Genomic DNA, 21,425 nt, shown 5'->3' on the forward strand with positions numbered 1-21,425 from the left:
CTTGGTTGCTTGATCCCCTTGTGCTAGGTCTGTAGGTGGTGCGACACCAATAATGCATCAGTCCCCAACCTCAAATCTTTTTCAAATTTCTTGGCCTTGGCTCTGTCTAAATTTATATGCTTTGGTGCAAAATAATATAGCTCTTAAAAATGCTGCCAGTATTCAAGAATAGATCTTGGCCTTTGAGTTATAGCCATGTACTCTGCCTCCGTTTGTCTCTTACACTCTCTGGAAAGTAGTTTTCATAGAAAGCCTCAATAAACTACTCCAAAGTAGGGTTGGATAAATAGCTATCAATATGGGTTTTGTAGCTTTCTACCATGCATTTGCTTCATTCCGCAACTGATAGCTGGCACAAAGTATCTTTTGTTCATTAGTACAATTCAACACCGTAAATTCTTTCTCCACATGCTCTACCAATTTAGTTGGTGCTAATGGGTCATGGGTCACACCGCTAAAGTAGGGAGGCATGTACTTCTAGAACATCTCTATCAGTTTAGCCAGGTGTACGCCTTGGAGGAAGAAATTTCCAAGGACAATACAAGTCATCTTGTCCGGCCCAGGTCAAGAAGGGGTCTCATTGGTTCCACACTTACAAAAAAATAATGGGAGACAAGATACAGATAGCAAAAGCGGCTCTGAAGATGAAAGTAACATAAAAGGGAGGTATAGGGGATCATAGTTGTCACACCCCACCTCCTATAGGCTAAGGTATACGACACTGGATTCCCAAACCCAGTCAGCCTACCTCCCCCAGGATCACAGAAGCCGTCACATACCTCATAATGTCACAAGATTACTTATATAAATCAGAGTACGCATATACAATTATATATATGGTAATACTGATGGTGATATTTCTACAATGATAAATAGAATTATACAGGCCCCAATGTGAATAACCCACAGTTAAGTATGAATTACAACATACATCAATATAAGGATATAACCATAAATAATAAGAAGTGACATCCGTTCACATCCAAAGTGTCTTGAAGCCACAACCTTACAACCATTACTGAAATCCTGTCCCGCTATAGCTCCAATTCCACCATCTAAAAAGAAGAATCCATACAAGGTGAGCTGTAGTAGCCCAATGAGGGGTGAGAAAGTAAGCATACACAACCAATCATGATGCTAAATGCATGCTCACAACCATAATCAAAATACATGATGCAGTAATGCACATCCCCATAATCCATTTTCATTATAATATTAATCCTAATTACTAAGTCTGAATATGGGTATAAGTGTCATAAGCAACGTAGGTAGTATTCCCTCTCCAGTACATTAGGCTCCAAAGATACAAGGTAGTTGCAAGCAGGAGTCAACCAGTCCCAAAAAAAACCTCGGTCCCCCAGCTAATCTCTAAATAGTAACCTCGACAGCAACATGTAGACACCCAATTTTGTCACCCTCCCCTAGCTATAATGACTCACAGAATGTGGACACGATCCATACTTTATATCAACAGAGGAAATGACTTTCCAAAGGTAACTTGGATCTGACCCAAAAACAAACCCCGCCCTCACATCAAACCCTTTACCTAGGAACCCAAAATCTAACCGGCCCCATGAGAAAGGGGGTCCAACTATGGCATATCATATACTAAGGAATCAAGTCTGAATATCCATATGATAGATGATGCCTGGAACCACGATTCCAACGATATATAGTATGCTAAAATCAAACCATCGGATCTCCCATAGTCATCTCTAGAAGTTAGGAATATTATAAACATCTAGATCGACATTTGGAATATTCCCTAAATATGCTCTTTCCTTGCAACCCCATGAAAAAAGTGGCAGGACGCAAGGCCCATGGCCCCACGAGAAACCCAACCCTATGAAATGCCCCAAACTGGCAGCCCCGCGAAATCCACTCCTTTGGGTTCAAAAATCTATAAATAGCCCACTATTCACCCTTCTTAAGGCAATTATGAAGGGTCTACCTACCCTATGCTTCGAAGTTTTGTGCCCTCAGTGCGTCTCAGCCCATTTAGGGAGCCCTACCCCCTTCCTAGCACCCCTAAACCCTCATAGGCTGAACATCTACCTTAGCTCCAGCCCGAGATCCTAGCCCGAGATCAAACCCTCGTAAGCCGAACCTCTACCTGAGTTCTAGTCTGAGATCTATTCCTCGTGAGCCAATCCTCCATCCAAGTTTTAGCCCAAGACCAACTCCTCGAAAGCCGAACCTCTGCCCAAGTGTTCGAAGGAATTAAGAAGGGTTGGTCGGAGCTTCTGGAGCTAGAGATTATGACCACTTTCTCCTGAGCTGGGAGAACCCAAGTGACAATCTGCATGTACCTCAACAGGGGCCACCCCTCTTGACCCGAAACAGGGGTGGAGCTTAGGTACAATCACCAACACAGTAGGCATAATGTAGATCTTTTATTCACATGTGTTAGTGCATATAGTAGTATAACAATAATGTAGCTATGCATGTCGTATAGGAATAATTAAGGGAAAACGTTTGTTTTGAGCATCTAGTAGGAAGATCAATCGGACTGAGTGGAGTGGGTGCCTTACACCTTCTTAACTCTACAACTTAACACTTACCCTCATCTCTAGACCAAACCAATTTTCGGGCCCACCCATTGGGTCCTAGGCCTTAATCCTAGGTGGCGACTCCAAACCCTCACATCATGCTTTTGATCCTCGACATCGGGCACATCCCCTCCACTCCATGAAGTGAACTTGCTTTCCTCTTCGCAAAGGAGAGAAGGGGATGGACCCCCCACCGTTACCCTCATAGTGGAGACTCCATTGGGGATGCTGTCAATCTTCCAAAACTAGATGCTACCGTTGAATTCAAGAACATTTTCCCACTATAACCTGTTTGAGAGCACGTTTGGCTAACCCATGTTGTAATTGTATGTACTAACCGCATCATGCATTGTGCTCGAAGTGAAATCATTTGACAACGGTTCTCCCTGTCATACTAGCCCAGGGACGTCCGTGCATGTCATACTAAGTACTTTGGGACCAAATGTTAGCTGCTTCCTGTACAAGAATGTTTGGAATGCTGTCACATGGTGAGGATGTCCATCATTGTGCCAACATCCTCGAGGAGGTCCATGCACTTTATGGCATTCTCAGATCAGTTGATAGCAAACCTCACATTACACCTAAGTACACACCCACCACATAGTTCCGTCCACCCCTCGTGGCTAATTGTCTAACCTCGTGTGTAGTCGTAAGTAATGGGCAATAAAACCATCCCTTGATACAGTACCTTCGAGTATATCAAAAGGATCACGTATCTTGTATATAGATCCTGTAAAGGTCAGCCGGTTCGGTCCTATTGCATCCATTGCATCCTCTCATCATATAGGAAATAGATAGAAAAAATTAGGAATGCCACAAGCTAACTTGTAGAAGTTGTATGAGGTCTCATATTAGAAACTCCCCATAAGACATTTTAGTCATGGGGAAATGCTTTCATAAGTATTTCAGATGAAAAGTGTCCTTCCTCCTCAAGAATAAGATTTGTGCAGTTTGAAACGCATAAGTCTAGGGTGATTCCTATTAAAAGTTGTGCAAAGCACCAAGCTACTCTCATGACCCGTCTCGTAAGAACTAGGAGGAAGGGTCACCAAGTGGGAAAGATTAAGGATAGCAGGACCCAAATGACATGGAGTATTTTATAGGAATATTCCTACAGGGTTATTGTTTGTATCTCCCGCTTTATAATATGGATTTAACCAAGGACTCAAGCCTTGGTGCAATATTTTTCATTTAGCAAACTAATTATATGTGTATCATTTGCTTGTAAAGTCAAAACAATAAAAACAAAAGTCCTAAAATAAAGTCACTTTTGATTTAGGCATGATTCCATGCTTAAAAGATTTCCCGCAGTCCATCTAGACTCATCAGGGTAACCGATTAACTTGCTTAAGTCCAGTGTCATTTCCATCGTCTCTCTAGAACTGTCTATCTTCGGACACTCAGGGCTCGATTGGAATGGAAACATTCGTAAGGGATCTGGTCAACAGTGATGCACCCGAGCCAACATGGGTTCGTTCGATGGAAGCAATGTAAGCTAAAATGGATGAACTCCAGCAAGGAATGACACATATTTTGTAGATGCTTTGGAACCAGCCTAGGATTGATTCAGCTCTAACCATAGCAGAACATGAATGAACTCGGTCCCCCAGTCCACTGGCCCTCAAGGAACTATTGTCGTAGCTAGGAGTCCTACCAGATTGGTGTTTGATGAGAAGGGGAAGAATTCACCACTCATGTTCAGATGGAACCACCAAAGACAGAAAGGGAAAAGAGATTGAGGAAATAACTAGAGAAACTCAAAGGCATGATCTGGGCAGGCAAAGGTCAGGAGGGCCAGGCCACAAACCCTAGTGAAATGAGTTTCTTCTTTGGGGCAAGGATCCCCAAAAAATTTAAATGGCAAACGAACAGGTTTGATGGCCCAGGGGATCCCAAGGCCCACTTAAAGGTGTTCGTAAGCATCGTCAAGTTATGGTAGCTTACTGATGAACAAATGGGTCAGGCTTTCATATTGACCTTATCAGGACCAGCATTGAGATGGCTCACATAGCTAGAACCCAAGCAAGCTCAAAATTGGGCAGCAGTAGTGCGGGCCTTCACCAAGCAATACTCCTACAATACAGAGGTGGATGTGAAATGGTGAGAGCTCGAAACTTTAAGGCAACATCCAAGGGAAGGATTCACCGCATTTTTAATGAGGTTTTATGACAAGGCCACTGAAATGGCAGACCGCCCATCTGAGGCGGAGCAAGTGGAGATGTTGATTGAAAATCTCACTAAACCATATTATAATGTCCTTTATTATCAGCATTTGCAAACAATTGATGCATTGATAGCCAGAGGGACATGTGTTGAGAACAAGATACTGAGGGATACACAATACCAAGGAGTTGTTTAGGATTCTTAGAAGAATGCGAAGGGTGGGCAAGGTAAGAGCCTTGTGAGGGTAACGATAGAAGTTTGGCCCCTTCTCTTGGGCACCTGCGGGCCTCGCACCGCCACATCCCTGCTTGGAGATACTTAGGGGCATATTTTGCATGGTGCCCCTTTTCCTTATGGAGGTATGTCTCTAAAATGGAGATTGATGATGGTCCAATATCAGGGATTGGGGAACATAAGATATGGAGTCACCACCTTGGGTTATCCTAGGAGCCAATGGTTGGGCCTGATTCATAAGGAAGGGCCAAAAATTGGTCTGGTCTAGAGAGGAGGTTAAGTGTCAGGTTATGGAGTTGGGAAGGTATTAGGCATCCACTCCGCCCGGTTCAACCGGTCTTCCTATTATATGCTTAAAAACAAACATTTTTCCTTAGTTAATTCTTATATTGCATGTATGACAAAGTTATGTTATTGCATACAATACCACATGTGAATGTAAGATCGACATCTTTCTTGCTGGGTTAAAGATTATGCTTGAGCTTGACCCCTGTTTCGGGTCAAGAGGGGTGGGCCCCTATTGAGATGGACATGGTCTGCCTCTTGGGTTCAGCTCAGGAGAAAGTGGCCTTGACCTCTAGCTTTCTCTCTCTGAAAATTTTGACTTTTTTCTAATCCTTTTCGACTCCTCTGGATACTTGGGCAGAGGTTTGACTTGTGAAGGCTAGATCTTGGACTAGGACTTCAACAGATGTTAGGCTTGCAAGGGCAAAGAAGTGGCTAGGCTTGCAAGGGCTAAGAAGGGACTATGCTTGCAAGGGCTAAGAACATTGAAGAAAGGGCAGCTCTCCAAGGATGGGGTAGGTAGGCCTTCAATGAATGCCTTGGGAAGGGTGAATAGTGGGCTATTTATAGATTTTCGGACCCAAAGGAGTGAATTTCGTGGCCTTGCCACTTTTCGGCTTTCAACAGGCTAGGGTTTTTCGCAGGGCACGAGCTTTGCAGTCCTGCCACTTTTTTTCCGCAGGGCCGTGAGGGTTGCAGCCTTGCCACTTTTTTCGTGGGCCGCGAGGAAAGAGATTACTCAGGGAATATTTCATATGTCGATCTAGTTGTTCACAACATTCTGACATCCAGAGATAATTGCGAGAGATTTGGTGGTCTGATTTTAGCGTACCATATATCATTTGAATCGTGGTTCCAAGCACCATCTATCCGTACGGTTACTTGGAATCAATTCCTTAGCAGCATATAATATGCTATAATTGAACCCAACTTCCCATAGTTGTTGTTTTAGGGTTTAGGTTTCTAGGTTTAGGGTTTGATGTAAGCGGGTGGGTTTTTTTTGGGTCAATTCTGGATTGCCTTAGAAAGTTATCTCTTCCGTCGATTGAAAACAACGGTCGTATCCACAATCCATGAATCATCATAGCTTGGGGGAGGGTGACAAAATTGGATGTCTATAGAATGCCCTTCTTTGACCGAAGCCTGTGCCACAGCCGAAGGGCAAAGAAAAGAACGTCCACATTTTTTCACCCAGCGCATGTACTACTGCCATTTTTCTCAAGGATGGGAGAGGGGTGCAATACAAAATACGATCAAATAAACCATTCGATAAGAGATCAAGAAATTGACATGACCCTACCTAAATGGAATCGACTACAGGAAGTTTGAGATCCTACCTGGATTGGTAGTTGTTGAAAGGAAACTTTTGATGCTTCATTCCTGCAAAGTAGGGGTGTCAATTGGATGGTTCGGTTTGGTTTCGGTCTGGTTGAATCGGTTTCGGTGTAGGAATGAGGTAGACCAAAACCAATCCATTAAGGAGCTTCAATTTTCAGTTGGTTTCGGTTTTGGTCTGGGTCTGGTTTGGTTTCGGTTTATTTCGATTTTTTAATATCGGGTTAATACCGGTTTAAATCGGTTTATTATTGGGCTTGAACCATAATGAATCTTACATTCATAACTTATAGTGACAAGATTTGACCAAAAAAAAAACACTTTAAATTTATGATTAAATCATGATTTATCATTGTAAGGGAAATATAACTAATATTGAAACCAATGGATAACAAATTACTAAGAAGATAACTAATATTGAAATCACTAAATGAACCCTATTATCCAATCATTCATTTAACTATCTAACTAACTTTCTATAGTGAACAAAGAAATCAATGGAAGCATTATGACATTTTACAAATCAATTTCTCTATTTATAACCTAATATTCAATGATTTGTAACAATTCCCATTACAATAAAAAAAATTTCTCCCTAATATTGTAAAAAATGGATGGTTAATTCACCAATTTATAATCTCATAATCATTTGTTTTTTTTTTTATCGGTTTCATTCGGTTTGGTTATTAGTCGGTTCGGTTTGGACCGATTTTCAACCGGTCCCAACAAACCTAAGTCCAAAACCAATCCAATAAGGACCAGTTTGGTTCAGTTTGAATTTTATCATCGGTTTCGGTCGATTTTATCGGTTCGGGCTAGGTTTTGACATCCCTACTACAAAGTGTCAATAAACATGCAATTTGATATTTCTGGTCTTTGGCCATGCGGTGCAACTGTAGACTAGGTAACAAGATCTCATGGTCGTTGGCCACACGGGGCAACTGTGGACCGGGGTGAATTTGTCAATGCCACTTGGGGCAACTATAGACCAGGTAACTGAATCTTCATGGTCACTGGGCACGTGGCCAACTGTGAACTGTGGTGAATTGGTCTAGGCCACACGGGGCACCATAGACTGGGGGTAACAAAATCTCATGGTCGCTGGACATGCGAGGCAACCGTGAACCGGGGTGAATTGGTCTTGGCCACGTCGGGCAATTGTAGACCAGGTAACTTAAGGGTGGGGTTGAAAAAAATTCACCTTAGGTGGTTATTTTCGAATGTGCCAATGAGATTCCACTCCCTTGGTGGTTACCATTGGTGGCTACAACTCGGCAACAGCGAAATTCCTCCCCTTCACTCGAAAATGTCCGCTTTATAGAGTTCTTTCTTCACGTTGGCCATTTCTTGTGTCCCACGCCCACGGTGCACATGAGCTTCCAAGATCTCCAAAACGACGGGAAAACCTCGTCCGTCGGCCAGACTTCCTTTCAGAACCCTTCTCAGGCCGTGGCCGCTGGAATATTCCAGATCAACACATCGGTCTCTGGCTTCCGGCGACTCGTTGACGCCATTGGAACCTCCAAGGACACTCCTGAGCACCGTCAGAAGCTGTCAGTGAACCCTCTATATCTCCTCTGGGCATTCTTTTCTGAATTGATCTCTACCGATTTTGAAGTGATGATTCACTTTCATCTCCTCCACAGGCACAATTCAAGACAACGGATCGGGCAGTTAGTGAAGGAGACTTCTGCTAAGCTCAAAGCGCTAAGCGATTCAGATCATGCTAGCAATGTTAATGTATGTTATATATCTTAGTTTTTAATTAATACTACTATGGGAGAATTAGATCATGTTCACATACATTGAGTAGAATTACTGGGGGATTGGGGGCTCTTTTTTGGACACTTCCTGAAGCTCATGAGTTCGTTCAATGACCTAGTCCAGTGGGTTTTTCAGTTGTTGCTGAATACTTGCAAAATGTCAAAAGGGAGGTTCTCTGGAAATAGCTATGATTACCAGTGATTTACATATGTAAATTAGTTTTTTTTTGCTGACTCTGAATATAAGAAGTTAAATAAAATGAAAAGATTTTAGGTTGGTCAGTAGGATTGATACAGATGTAGCTAACTATGGATATTGAGATGTTAATTTAAGTGGGTTTTGAGTGGAATAAGTTAGAACAGGTTAAAAGGCAAAATGAAGTGGAGCCAAGGTGGAGTTATTGATTATGACTATTTAATAGATTTATGTTGATTAGGATTTGTGAAAATAGAGAATGTGCTTTACATGCTTATAAGAACATTGTGGGTTTCTCTCAGTAATTACAGGTAATATTAATTGAAGATGTTCTAAAAAGTTTGAAGTCTCTTTGATGTAGATGAAAGGTGCAACATGTTAATTTGTTCAGAAATCGCACTGTCATGGAAGAATGGATTGAAATATCTCTGTGGACTATGGGCCTGCTTGGTAACTCTCCCGGCATGATCTTTTCTGTTCTTTATTCCATTTCAGAACAGAAATGGGCAAAAAAGCGTTTGGTAATTCCTCTCTCATTTTTGTGCCCAAGTAATGAACCGGTTCAAAATGTCATCTCAAGAGTGGGAATCAAGGGGGAAAAGAAAGAAAAGAACGAGAAAATTATGTGAGAGAGCCTTGTATGGTGCTTTGATTCATGCCCAATTCCATCTTTCTTTCTGTGTTGGTGATATTGAGCTTATGTGAAGGGGTAGTGCCATTGTTGTGTATCTTGGAGCTTCTACAAGTATATGAAAGAAAAGAAAATAAGAGAGAAAGGAAAAAGAAGGGATAAGAGAGAGAGAGAGAGAGAGAGAGAGAGAGAGAGAGAGAGTCTACAATACGCACCCACTGCTAGGGTGTTTGAGACACTGTCAAGTTCAGGTTGCAACAATCGTTGGAGGTTCCAGTGAACCCGAGGCATTTCTAGGATATCTCCAGACCTCACCAGACATCTCCGAGTTTCTCAGACAAGGGTTTTAGGCATGCTCCACCCTTGTATTTATTTATCAATTACTATCTGGATATATGTATGTATGCTTAGCTAGGTTATACTGACATAGACCTATGTTATGTGGGATTTTATTGTAGGTTGCAACAACCGTTAGAGGTTCCAGTGAACCCGAGGCATTTCTAGGATATCTCCAGACCTCACCAGACATCTCCGAGTTTCTCAGACATGGGTTTGAGGCATGCTCCACCCCTATATTTATTTATCATATACTATCTAGATACATGTATGTATGCTTAGCTAGGTTATACTGACATAGACCTATGTTATGTGGGATTTCATTGTAGGGCATTGTTATAAACCCAACCCTAATTTTGTATTTGGTGTCCAATGGGTGCTAGATGTAGGGACAGTGTGTTCTTTGGTAGTTATCACTGCCTAAACTTATCTGCCATTAGTGTGGCTTCTCAGATTATTCTAGAAAAACTGGGTGAAGACCTAGCCTTTCTATGAAAACTGGGAATGTGTTCCCTAGCTGTGGGTGCAGCTATAAATGGTATTGAGTAGATGCTGAGCCTGATAGTGGGCATTACTCTATGCATTTAGGCAACTGGTCGAAGCACGTATCTCGTTTTGTGTGTATGCTTGGATTGTATTGTGCATTTGATTGCTTGTCTGCAGGATGGGTGTGCACATCTGGTAGGTCTGACCATTTGGTGGTGTAGTGTGGATGTGTCAAACCGTGATTGCAGTGTAGGGGTTGTGAGATAGCTCTGAACAATAATATAATTTATGTGACTAAGCTCTGTGTAGTAGTGAGAATTCTTAGTGGTACACATGACAACTTTGGAGAACATCAGTAGACTGTGATTGAGAGTGAGTCACATCAGCTGGTGACTTAGCAAAGAACCAGCTGAGGGAAAGTGTTTGGACACATTGAGTCACCCCCCTTTAATGTCAGCTGGGACCAAGGATTAAAGTATCTGTATCGGTCGCCGTATCGGTTGGCCAAAATTAAGATACATATCGGAGGGTATCGTATCATATCGGAGATATGCTAAAGATACACACATAAATGGATATGAAACATTTTTTTAAACACTTTTACATAAAGAATTTGTTAAAAAAAGCTATTGATAACATGTATTATGCATAAACACTAAATTGAGGGTATCGTACTAAGAATTCAAGGTTTCTAGTTGTCCCATAAATGTAAAATCCTTATTCCTAACCTTGATTTCCACTTTAGTTAGAGAGAAATATGGCTGGCAGCAAGTTTGGAACAAAAGCCCCTAAAAAATCGTATTTTTCTGAAAAATTACCCATCTTGGCCATTATATGACCGTAGCGCACTGTATCGGTATGTACCGATACTCACCGATACGTACCGATCGATACATATCGATACTCACTGATACATACCAAATCGTATATTTCACCTCGATTTTATATTTTTCATAGTCATATTGGTGCATATCGTATCGTATCGATGTGTATTGGTGGTGTATTGATGCATATCGGTATGTATCGTAGGATATATATTGATACGAAAGGATTTTAAAATTCTATGTATCATATCGGTCAGCTAAATTTAAGATACGTATCGGAGAGTATCGTATTGGTATTAGAGATACTTTAAACCATGGTTGGGACCCAACATGCCATTCCTCTTGGATTCACTTGTTCCAAAACCCAAGGGAAGCTATATAAGCTGAAGCGTGCACTGTATGGGCTAAAGCAATCCCCTCATGCTTGGTTCGGGCGTTTCCATAAGGCTATGGTCGCTATAGACTACTCTCAAAGCAATGCTAATCACATTTTGTTCATCAAGAGATCTGGTGGGAAGATTGCTATCCTGACCGTACGGGACAGAGCTCGGGACGAAAGGTCAGAAATTAGAGAATGCATTCGGGTCAATGACTATAACACGCTATCCGGATTCCCCCTACTTGGAAAGCGCTTCCAACGCATGAGATCACTACTAGGATCCTAAAGTCTCGCGTATTGAAGAGTAAAGGCACGACCCGTAATCTAAGGTCGGTCTTTACGTATTTTGCATACGAGATTTCTGGGTTCAACTTTCTCATTCAATATGTACACGTATAGGGTGAACAGTATAGACTATGTAGATGATATTGTTATTACTGGTGATGAACTTGCAGAAATCCCTCGCCTTAAGTAATACTTGATTGAGGAATTCAAGATCAAAGATCTAGGACAACTTCGTTACTTCCTCGGCATTGAAGTTGCTAGGTCTTCTCATGGGATCTACTTGTCTCAACGGAAGTATGGGCTTGCTCTTCTTTCTGAGACTGGATGTTGGGGTGTAAGTCGGTAAGAAGGGGGTTGAGATTGTCAAGTATAAGGTGGGCTTGGATGGAAGCAAGCTTATCTTTGCAAAGAGAGACTTGGGAGGATATGTTGCCAAAGGTTGTGAGATTCCAAGCTTTGAGGGCCGATTTGGCCGATTTGACATTCTTAAGCTTCCGGGTAAGGGCAATTAGGGGAGAGGAAAAAGCCTGAACAGGAATATCCCAGGCAGTGCGAACAAGAGGGAGGAACGAACCCCGAGTGCTGAGTCGACATGTTAAAGAATTTGAATGCTTGGGACCAAACTAGATGTAATGCTGGACAAGGAGGGAAATATGGCTATGGCCAAGATGGCAAGGAGATCAAAAGTGGCATAAGAAGAGGGGAAAGTGGTAAGCCAAGTTTCATTAACAAGGATATGGTCCAACTTGTAGGTAATTTTATGGGTGCCACTACGTTTGTTTTGATTCTAGACCATCTGAGGTCATTCAGACCAATGTCCTCAAGACAGGAATTGAAGGCATTGACGGATGAGGGGGCAGCCGGGGACCCTCTAAGTTTCTCATGAGAGAAACGAATTACATTGAAGTCTCCACCGATGCTCCAAAGAAGGGAGGAGACCTGGGAGTAGAAAGACCGAAGATCATCCCAGAGGGCATGCCTTTCCCAAGCATGGTTGAACCCATGGATGACAGAGAAAAGAAAAGGGTTGGATTAAGTAGGGACATAGATAGAGAGATGGATGGATTGAGGAGAGGAGGAGATAGCAGTGATTTGGATCTTTGAAGGGTCCCAACGGATCCAGATTCGACCATGAGGATGGGAGGAGTAGTTGGAAAGTGGGGACCAAGTAGGGGCAATGGAAGAGGCAATGCGAAACGCATTGGGCTCAGGGACTTTAGTCTCAAGGAGGATGCAGAGGGCTGAGTCGTTCCTGAGAAGAGAACGGTTGTAGGCTTGTTTGGCCAAGGAGTTTAAACCTCGAACATTCCAAATTAGCCAAGGAATCATTGGGAAGGAAGGGGGGGTTCAAAGTAAGCTCAGAAGAGTAAGGAGCGCTGGCCCGTTTAGAAGGATTTCTGCTTCTTCTGGTGTAACCTTGGACAGTAGGGGACTGCTTAGGTGAGGACTTGGATCCTTTAGCAATTTTGGTAGCCTTGCTGGTCTTGGAAGAAGACAATTGGTGATTGTGAGCTACAAGGGCCTTCAGGGAGAGATCCACAGAGCCTAGAGGGGGCAAGGCCGGATCGGGCATAGCAAGGAGCATCGCAAGAGGGGCATCACCATCAAAGGGGGTCCCAGAAGGGGCAGAGGAACCCAAGGGAGGGGTTGTAATTGGTAACGGAGCGTGGCACAACTGAGTCGAGGCAAGGGCAGAGGGAATAACGACAATCAGGCGACTGGCAGCGGCATGGGATGACGAGGCAGTGTCAAGGGATGTCGAGGCAACAACTGCGGGGGAAGCAGCAACGACTTGCGGAGGCCAGGATGTAGTTGGAGGCGTTGTAGAGACATAGTCGGCCGAGAGGTTGGCTGGAGTGACTGGAGACGTGGCAGAGGCAGGAGGCAGGAGGCGAGGCAGCGGCAGGAGACGTGGCAGTGGCTGGAGTAGAGGGAGTGACAATAACTACTGGAGAAGAGGTAGGGGGCCTGCGGAAGGCAGGGGGCAGTCGGTGATGTGGCGGAGCCAGAGATGGAGGTCAGGAGAGTGGTCAGAGATGCGGCAGAGGTTGGTGAAGACGTGGCAGCCTTCGATGATAGTGGCAGCCTCTGAAGGATCAGATAGTAAGGAACCAGTGGATAAAGACCAGTGATGACGGGAGCTAGAGGAGGGCATGAGACTTCTGCTACGGGATCACCGGGATCTACTGGCGGTACTTCCGTGATGGGGATCTTTGAACCCAGAAGGCTGCGAGGGATGGCGGGGCAGAGGAAATCCAGAGGAGGTCATGTTATGGATGATGGCCTTCTCAGCGAGATTCGATGGGGGCAAGTGGAGGTCCAATTCAGCTTTGGGAGAGCATTGCTTGGAGTCATGTCCAAAAATCTTACACAGCGCAGTGAGAAGGAAGCCATTCAAAGTGTATAATTTGGTCAAAGGAGAAGCCTTCATCGTCGATGATAGTAACAGAGGGCGGCGGGGCGGCGGGTTGTCATTGGCTGAGATTTCAACACAAATTCGGGGGTAGGCAAGTCTTCTTTGTTCTTTCATCAGTGTATAAGGGGTTGGCAATAACAGAACCCACAATACTCAACCGTTTATCACACCAATAATGGAGGGGAAGGTTAGGGGGAGCAATCCAGATTGGAGTAGTGCGAAGATCCACCTTGTTGAGGCTGGAATGTTGGGTCCACTGCCTAAGGAAGATAGGCCTTTTTCCGACTTGCCAGGGGCCCCCATTGAGCGCATTGCATTTGTCGTCTTCGTTGGTGAAGTTAAAAATAAAAATTCCATTATCCAGCAGGTAGGTCGACAGAGAACCTTTGATCCCCCATTGCTTAGAGGGGGACATCTTAACCATGTTAAAGGGGGGTCGGCTCCCAAGGAAGTACCCTGTCAGGCTGTTCCTCCATTTGTAAATCTCAGATTGTAGCAATCCAGCAGGGCATATGCCCACTTTTTTGTGCTCGATCACAGAGGGGGGATGAAGTGGAGGGGGAGGCCCTCTTGAAGGGGGAGAGGACGCTCAGACACGGGAACTCCAGGTAGGTTCAAGGAGAGGGGAAGGGCTGAGGGTAAGGTGAGGGTTGGTGTTAGGGGGAGGAGGAGGGATACCAGCAGCCGGAGCTGCCGGAGGGGAAGCCATGGACAGTCAGGTCATGGCTGAGGGAAAGGGTTCAGGGAAAAGCAATCATTTGTGTTATTTGTTCCTGAGAAATGTTTTTTTTTACCTTCAAGTGTCCTTGGGCGGAAAAGTAACTCCAAGTGTCAATGTTGAGGTGTGATTTTGCAAAAAAATTGCACCAAAAACCAAAGTTGGGAGTTTTTCTTCACGACATACCGAGACTTCACGAACCCACTGAGACCTCATGAAACCAGCGAGATTTCTTGTCGAAATGAGGCTTTTATACCCATGGTTACGTATTCGCGTAACTATTTTGACCAAGTAAAACCAAGACCGAAAATTGAATTGAGATTTCGGTTTTGACCAAAATATCAGTCGAGTTTGTATCTCCTGTCATCTCATCTTAAGTCTTCATGGAACCAAGAAAATACCGAGATATCAGCAAGTCCTCGAACCATGGTCAGCTATAATACACAACAGAATCGAATGATCAGCTGACTTGCCATCCTTAATTGGTATGGTTCAAGATCTTGGCCATAGGTTACCCTTCCTTGGGTGACCTAGGTCCTCATCCCTAGAATCCTCCTCTATTATTAGAACAATACCTGCAACCATGGCCGCCTAAAGAACTTCGACCTGGTTCTATTTCTAAAAAAATGTTTAAATTTCAGATTGCTGAATCATGTGCTTGTTGACTTCTTGATCGGATTTAATGGGACTTTGAGTTAGGCACCAAATCCCAAAATTTCAGTTCGATTGATCTTCATAGGAGAGAGTTCTCTCCATCGAACTTGGTTTGGGTTATCACCTTGAGTTCTATTGGGAAGAAGAAGAGGATGACTAGTGTGGGAAATTGCAAAGACAGTGATGCAGATTAATTACCAAAATAGGCTTGTTTTATTAGGAATAAACCTAGGGTTGGGTTCCATACATGTTAGGCTTTTGATCCCATGTGTTTTGAGTGTAATAGACCACTTTTATGGGTCTAAAAAGGGGGCTCTAAGATTGAGTACGGGATTACTAGTTAGTTTCCATTTTCATTAGTTTCCTTTCTAGTTGGGCTTGATTTGAGTTATATTTGTTTCCTTATGAGTCAAGTTATTAATTGAGTCAAGTCCTTAGTAGTTAGTTTCCTTTTTCAACTAGTTTTTAATTTCAGTTAGTTTCTAATTTCAGTTTTTAGTAGCTATTGTATTAGGAGAATATTTGGTTTCCTTTTTGAGGAACCTTCTATTTTGTAATTCCCTCCCCCATTAACATTATAAATAAAGAAGAGGAGGCTTCTAAAGGCCTAGATGATTTTGATAAAAAAATTAATGGTTGTTGCTATTGTCTTCTACATGGAGATTTGTCTTGTGTTTGATCAAGGCTGATGGAATTGGTGTTTGATCCAATTGACTCTCAGCGGTGTGAAGCACAAGAGGTCCTCTTCCTTAACTCATCTTCTTCTTCTCTCAACTACACAAAGTGTTATTGATCTGCTCAAGTTCTTACAGGTATTAAATTCAGTTTTCCTTCTCAGTTCTGCCCAGAAAATTGCATACTCTGTTAGCAATTTTCAGAACTTGTGTAGACCTAATTCATCATTCCATTAGTCCCCTTATTATCTGGTTCTATTCTGATTTCTGACACCCTATAATCAGAGATTGATATTCTTAATCTCAGATCTGATCTCATCCTTGTTATTAATCTGTTTTGAACTATTCTGATATTTGATCTAATGTTCTCCAAGAGTATTCTGCAACATTGGGACTAGGTTGACTTGTCAATCCTAGTTCTACATTAAGTGGTATCAGAGAAAATTTTCCTGCAATTTTCTAACCATGGCAAGTCACATCACCAATGCTGAGTTGCACAAATTGTATCGTGAGTTAGCCGAGAATCAACAGAATACTGATGCTAGGCTTGAGAGGACTGAAGCCAAGTTTGATAAGTTTATGGAAGAGATGATTGCCTTTATGAGGAGGTCCGACAAGCGAGCTGAAGAAGGATCCTCTACATTACCCCCTCAGCTCAACACTTTACGGATCGAAGACACACCTCAGAGGCAGCAATCTGATCCGGTTGTTCCCCAGGATGTTACCCGGCAATTTTCTGACAGAGATTATGGCATCAAAGTGGAGGTTCCCGAGTTCAGTGGTGAAAAGGGACCTGAGGAATTTCTTGACTGGCTTACCAAAGTGGAGAGATTTTTTGCGTATAAGACTCTTCCAGACGTGAAAAAGTGTGAACTCATCATCACCAAGTTTATTGGGTATGCATGTTCATGGTGGGATGATGTACTACATGCAAGGTTTGTCAGAAGACTTGGACCCGTTATCAATTGGGAGGTCATGAAGCAGATCCTGACTGAAAAATTTGTTCCCCTTAATTATGAAAAGGTAATGTTTCATAAATTACTTAACTTGCAACAAGGGAACAAAGATGTGGATTCTTACACCCTCGAATTCCACAAACTGTCTTCAAGGTGTCGGCTTCAGGAAACAGACCAGCAACGGATGATGCGATATATCAGTGGGTTAAGTACTGAGATTCGACTTGAGTTGGCTAACACTGATTTCAGGTCTGTTGATGTGACAGCGGCTCATGCCAAGACAGCTGAAGAGAAGTCCATTTATTGGAAGGGTATGCTCAAGACTTCTTCAGTTTATAAACCTCCACCGCGTATGGAGGAAAAGAAGCCTGAAGCTCGCAAAGTTAAAGAAAAAAAGTCAGAGTTCAATAAGGATAGTGTTGGGGTGAAGAATATTATATGCCATAGTTATGGCGAGAAGGGTCACTATTCCAACAAGTGTCCCAACAGGACTCGTTCTGTGAACGTAGCAGAGAAGCAGCCAACAGAGAAGAGTGAAGATGAATCTCATTTATATCCTTATCCCCTCGAGGACAATGATATTATCGATGATGAAGATGAGGATGTAGAAGCTCATTCAGCTAGCCTTTCATCTTTTTCGAATAGACTAGTTGATAAGGCTCCTCTCTTCAGACAGAAGGGTACTCTTCTGCACGGCTCCGACCCTACTGATGTTCATGCAATTGTTGATACTGGGGCAGAAGCAAATTTTATATCTACTGAATTTGTTCGAGCACACAACCTTCCACAGAAGCAGCTTTTCAAGAAGATTCACGTGCGAGGTTTTGGACCCACAGCTCGAGAAGAGGCCACTGCAGTTGTTCGAGTACATCTACAGTTTGGGCCACTACAGTACCATGTCACCTGCTTGGTCACCTCATTGGCGCACTGCGACATTCTTCTAGGGCGACCTTGGCAGCGACATGCAGGCATTCTCTATGATGGCGCACGGAACACTATAAAGGTGAAGCAAGGAGGTCGTATGTACTTAATGAGGCCACATGCATTATCAGACATGCCACGTCGTCGACTGACTCCTGCTCCGGTGACACATCAACCTACTCTCCCTCCTCTTGGAGTTATGTTCCCTTCTATTTCGAGATATGTGCCACCTCATCGGCGAGCGATTTACAAGAGAATCTTGGGAGCACGACCTAACTCGACGGAGTCGAGTTCTTTTAAGACCGGGAGAGTTGATGCAGATTAATTACCAAAATAGGCTTGTTTTATTAGGAATAAGCCTAGGGTTGGGTTCCATACATGTTAGGCTTTTGATCCCATGTGTTTTGAGTGTAATAGACCACTTTTATGGGTCTAAAAAGGGGGCTCTAAGATTGAGTACGGGATTACTAGTTAGTTTCCATTTTCATTAGTTTCCTTTCTAGTTGGGCTTGATTTGAGTTATATTTGTTTCCTTATGAGTCAAGTTATTAATTGAGTCAAGTCCTTAGTAGTTAGTTTCCTTTTTCAACTAGTTTCTAATTTCAGTTAGTTTCTAATTTCAGTTTTTAGTAGCTATTGTATTAGGAGAATATTTGGTTTCCTTTTTGAGGAACCTTCTATTTTGTAATTCCCTCCCCCATTAACATTATAAATAAAGAAGAGGAGGCTCCTAAAGGCCTAGATGATTTTGATAAAAAAATTAAGGGTAATTTACAACGCCACCCCTTGGAGAATGCCAATATTAGAGGGACACCCCCTCTCTTTCACCAAATTAGACTCGGACCCCCTACCGTCAGTCAACGTTATATGATGCTTTGAAATGACGTTTTTGCCCTTATGAGTAAAAACTAATAAATTAGACATTTTTCATTATCCCAAAAATACCCCTCCTTACCCTTTTATCTCTCCTTCTCTCCTTCTCTCCTTCTCTCTTTCTCTCCTTCTCTCCTCTTCTCCCTACCTGCGACCAAGGGTTCAGACGAGTTCCAGCAGAGATAGAGAGGGCAGTCGCCGGAAAATACTTCTCCTTTTGTCCCCGGCGAGTAGTGCTTCCCATCCAGTTTCTGTCGCAGGCGAGAAGATATGTTTGTTTGTTTTTGTTTTTGTTTTTGTTTTTTTTTCTCTTCTCTATTTTCCCCATTTTGATCTCTAGTTCTCTATTGGGATTTTGTGTGCTCAACGAGACGCCGAAGATAGACCCACGAACCTGCATATGCCGTCGTGGAGGGGGTTCGCTGCCGTAGTCGCCGTCGTCGCCGTTGTCGAAAGAGTGTTCGCAGCCGCCGTAGTCGCTGGAGGGGGTTCACCGCCGTAAACATTGAACACCATAGGAATCCTCCCAAGGAAGGTCTCCAAAACAGATGGATCAGGAGCTTGAAGAATGTCAGAGAGTAGATGTATTGTCTCCAAAACATGTTCTGCATTATCACCCCAACCTCTGTCAAAACCCATTTCCTGGAATCTGCTTACAAGTGAATAAACCGTAGATGAGAAACGAACCACTCAAGTAAATGAATTGCACATCAGGTAAGCAATAGAAACCTTTAAAAACAAAAGACAAATGAATCACCATGAAGAATAAGGAGGCAAGAGCAATCAAACATGAATTAAGTAGCTCACCTATGCTCAAAATCAGAATAAGGTGTCTCTGGTGGGAGCTTTGACAGATACTCATCTGCCTTCGCCAAGGTAGACTGGAGTCTGGATGCGCTATGAATGCGATCATTCAGCATCATTGCCTGCATACCATATTAACCAATTTAAATTATTCCGCTCTAATGTTCGACAACTTTAGCAACAAAGAACGTTCTTCGGCAGAATGTTCTCGTTCCTTCATAGTTGCTTTATCTTCGTCGTCGCCGTCGTCGAAAGAGTGTTCGCAGCCGCCGATCTGCAAGCCTACCCGTTCTTCTTCTCAACTCATTGAGGCTGACTTGGGAATAGAACCATTAAGGGCAATTTTGGTACTCCATTATTTTGAAGGGCAAAATGGAATTTAGAAAAAATATTAACTGCTGATGTCAGCATTCTTGGTATATTATGTAACGTTGACTGACGGTAGGGGGTCCGAGTCTAATTTGGTGAAAGAGAGGGGGTGTCCCTCTAATATTGGCATTCTCCAGGGGGTGGCGTTGTAAATTACCCAAAAATTAATGGTTGTTGCTATTGTCTTCTACATGGAGATTTGTCTTGTGTTTGATCAAGGCTGATGGAATTGGTGTTTGATCCAATTGACTCTTAGCGGTGTGAAGCACAAGAGGTCCTCTTCCTTAACTCATCTTCTTCTTCTCTCAACTACACAAAGTGTTATTGATCTGCTCAAGTTCTTACAGGTATTAAATTCAGTTTTCCTTCTCAGTTCTGCCCAGAAAATTGCATACTCTGTTAGCAATTTTCAGAACCTATGTAGACCTAATTCATCATTCCATTAGTCCCCTTATTATCTGGTTCTATTCTGATTTCTGATACCCTATAATCAGAGATTGATATTCTTAATCTCAGATCTGATCTCATCCTTGTTATTAATCTGTTTTGAACTATTCTGATATTTGATCTAATGTTCTCCAAGAGTATTCTGCAACATTGGGACTAGGTTGACTTGTCAATCCTAGTTCTACATTAGACAGAATTTCCTTAATTACTTAAAAGCCCCTCATTTTACAAAGTAATTCTACTTGACCCTATTCTAATTTGAAATTCCAGAAAATTTTCCCTGAACTGAATGATGCAGTTCAAAAACCAAGAAGGCCAACAATAAATTAGGCCATCAAACGGGACCAAGAATGGACTAATATGATTACTTTTGAGTGTCCAATGGTTATATGGGCAATTGACTTAATATTTTTAGGTTAGCTATTGTAATGGGCCAATTCTATATGACCAAATATCAGGGGTTTGAGTCCTATTCGGGATTAAGTAGTTAGTTTCTATTTTGTTAAAGTTCTAGAGTAGTTTCTATTTTGATGAAGACTTAAGTTGTAAGGGATTCTCCCTACCATACACAGGGTTTCCTATTTTGCTTATTTCCAGGAAAGTATAAATTAAGAGTAGGGGGATCACACCCACTATTAACGATTTTGACAAAAACTATAGCTCGTTTCTGCTGTGAATTGCTGTGAGATGCAGTTTCTCTTGTGAGATGTTATGGCAACCTTGGTGGGATGCCAAATTGGACTGGTAAGATATTATCAAGTTCTAGGTGGGAAGCCTAATTCATTACCTTTTTCTTTTACCTTTTTCCTTCGTCGTTCAATCAAGTTTTAGACCAGGTTCCAGACTTCTAATGTTGATATTGCCATCTTCCATCGATCGCAAGTTGTATTGGCAGTTCGTTGCTTATACCTTGATGCTGATACAACACCACTTCTAACATTACTTTCTATTTTCTACTAGTTTTAATTCTGATTCACTTGCTAGTTCTGTCCTCCTTTGCTAGTAAATCTACTCCATGTGTCTATTTTGAGTTTGTATTGCTTCTTCTTGTTTCCTACTTCCTATTCCGAATAGTTACTAAATCTGGACTTGCTATTTCAGTTACTTTCTAATTCTGTCCTTTGTTT

General features: G+C 42.6%; 2 protein-coding genes across 2 annotated transcripts in view; one reads left to right on the plus strand and one right to left on the minus strand.

Moving 5' to 3' along the window:
• The first annotated feature begins 7,831 nt into the window (after window positions 1–7,831).
• The window catches only part of LOC122061759 (syntaxin-22-like), a 74,594-nt gene continuing 61,000 nt past the window's right edge, over window positions 7,832–21,425 (plus strand). Inside the window, exons 1-2 of the mRNA XM_042625217.1 lie at window positions 7,832–8,119; window positions 8,213–8,306. Of these exons, the coding sequence (XP_042481151.1) occupies window positions 7,938–8,119; window positions 8,213–8,306 (276 nt within the window). The 5' untranslated portion in view covers window positions 7,832–7,937. The remainder of the gene's footprint in view (window positions 8,120–8,212; window positions 8,307–21,425) is intronic.
• Window positions 18,737–19,892, minus strand: LOC122061760 (sucrose synthase-like). Its single transcript, XM_042625219.1, has 2 exons — window positions 19,486–19,892; window positions 18,737–19,327 (listed from the first exon to the last, which is right to left on the minus strand). The coding sequence occupies exons 1-2, from the start codon at window positions 19,608–19,610 to the stop codon at window positions 19,042–19,044; spliced, it is 411 nt and encodes a 136-aa protein (XP_042481153.1). The 5' UTR covers window positions 19,611–19,892; the 3' UTR covers window positions 18,737–19,041.

Source organism: Macadamia integrifolia, chromosome 14, assembly GCF_013358625.1.
Source record: "Macadamia integrifolia cultivar HAES 741 chromosome 14, SCU_Mint_v3, whole genome shotgun sequence".
NCBI classification, from domain to species: domain Eukaryota; kingdom Viridiplantae; phylum Streptophyta; class Magnoliopsida; order Proteales; family Proteaceae; genus Macadamia; species Macadamia integrifolia.

Excerpts from the sequence above, each read along its gene's own strand:
- LOC122061760 (XM_042625219.1), bottom strand. The coding sequence starts at position 19,610 with ATGCAGGCAATGATGCTGAATGATCGCATTCATAGCGCATCCAGACTC. Across the intron at positions 19,328-19,485 it reads TATTCTGATTTTGAGCATAG|ATTCCAGGAAATGGGTTTTG; the intron begins GTGAGCTACTTA and ends ACTTGTAAGCAG.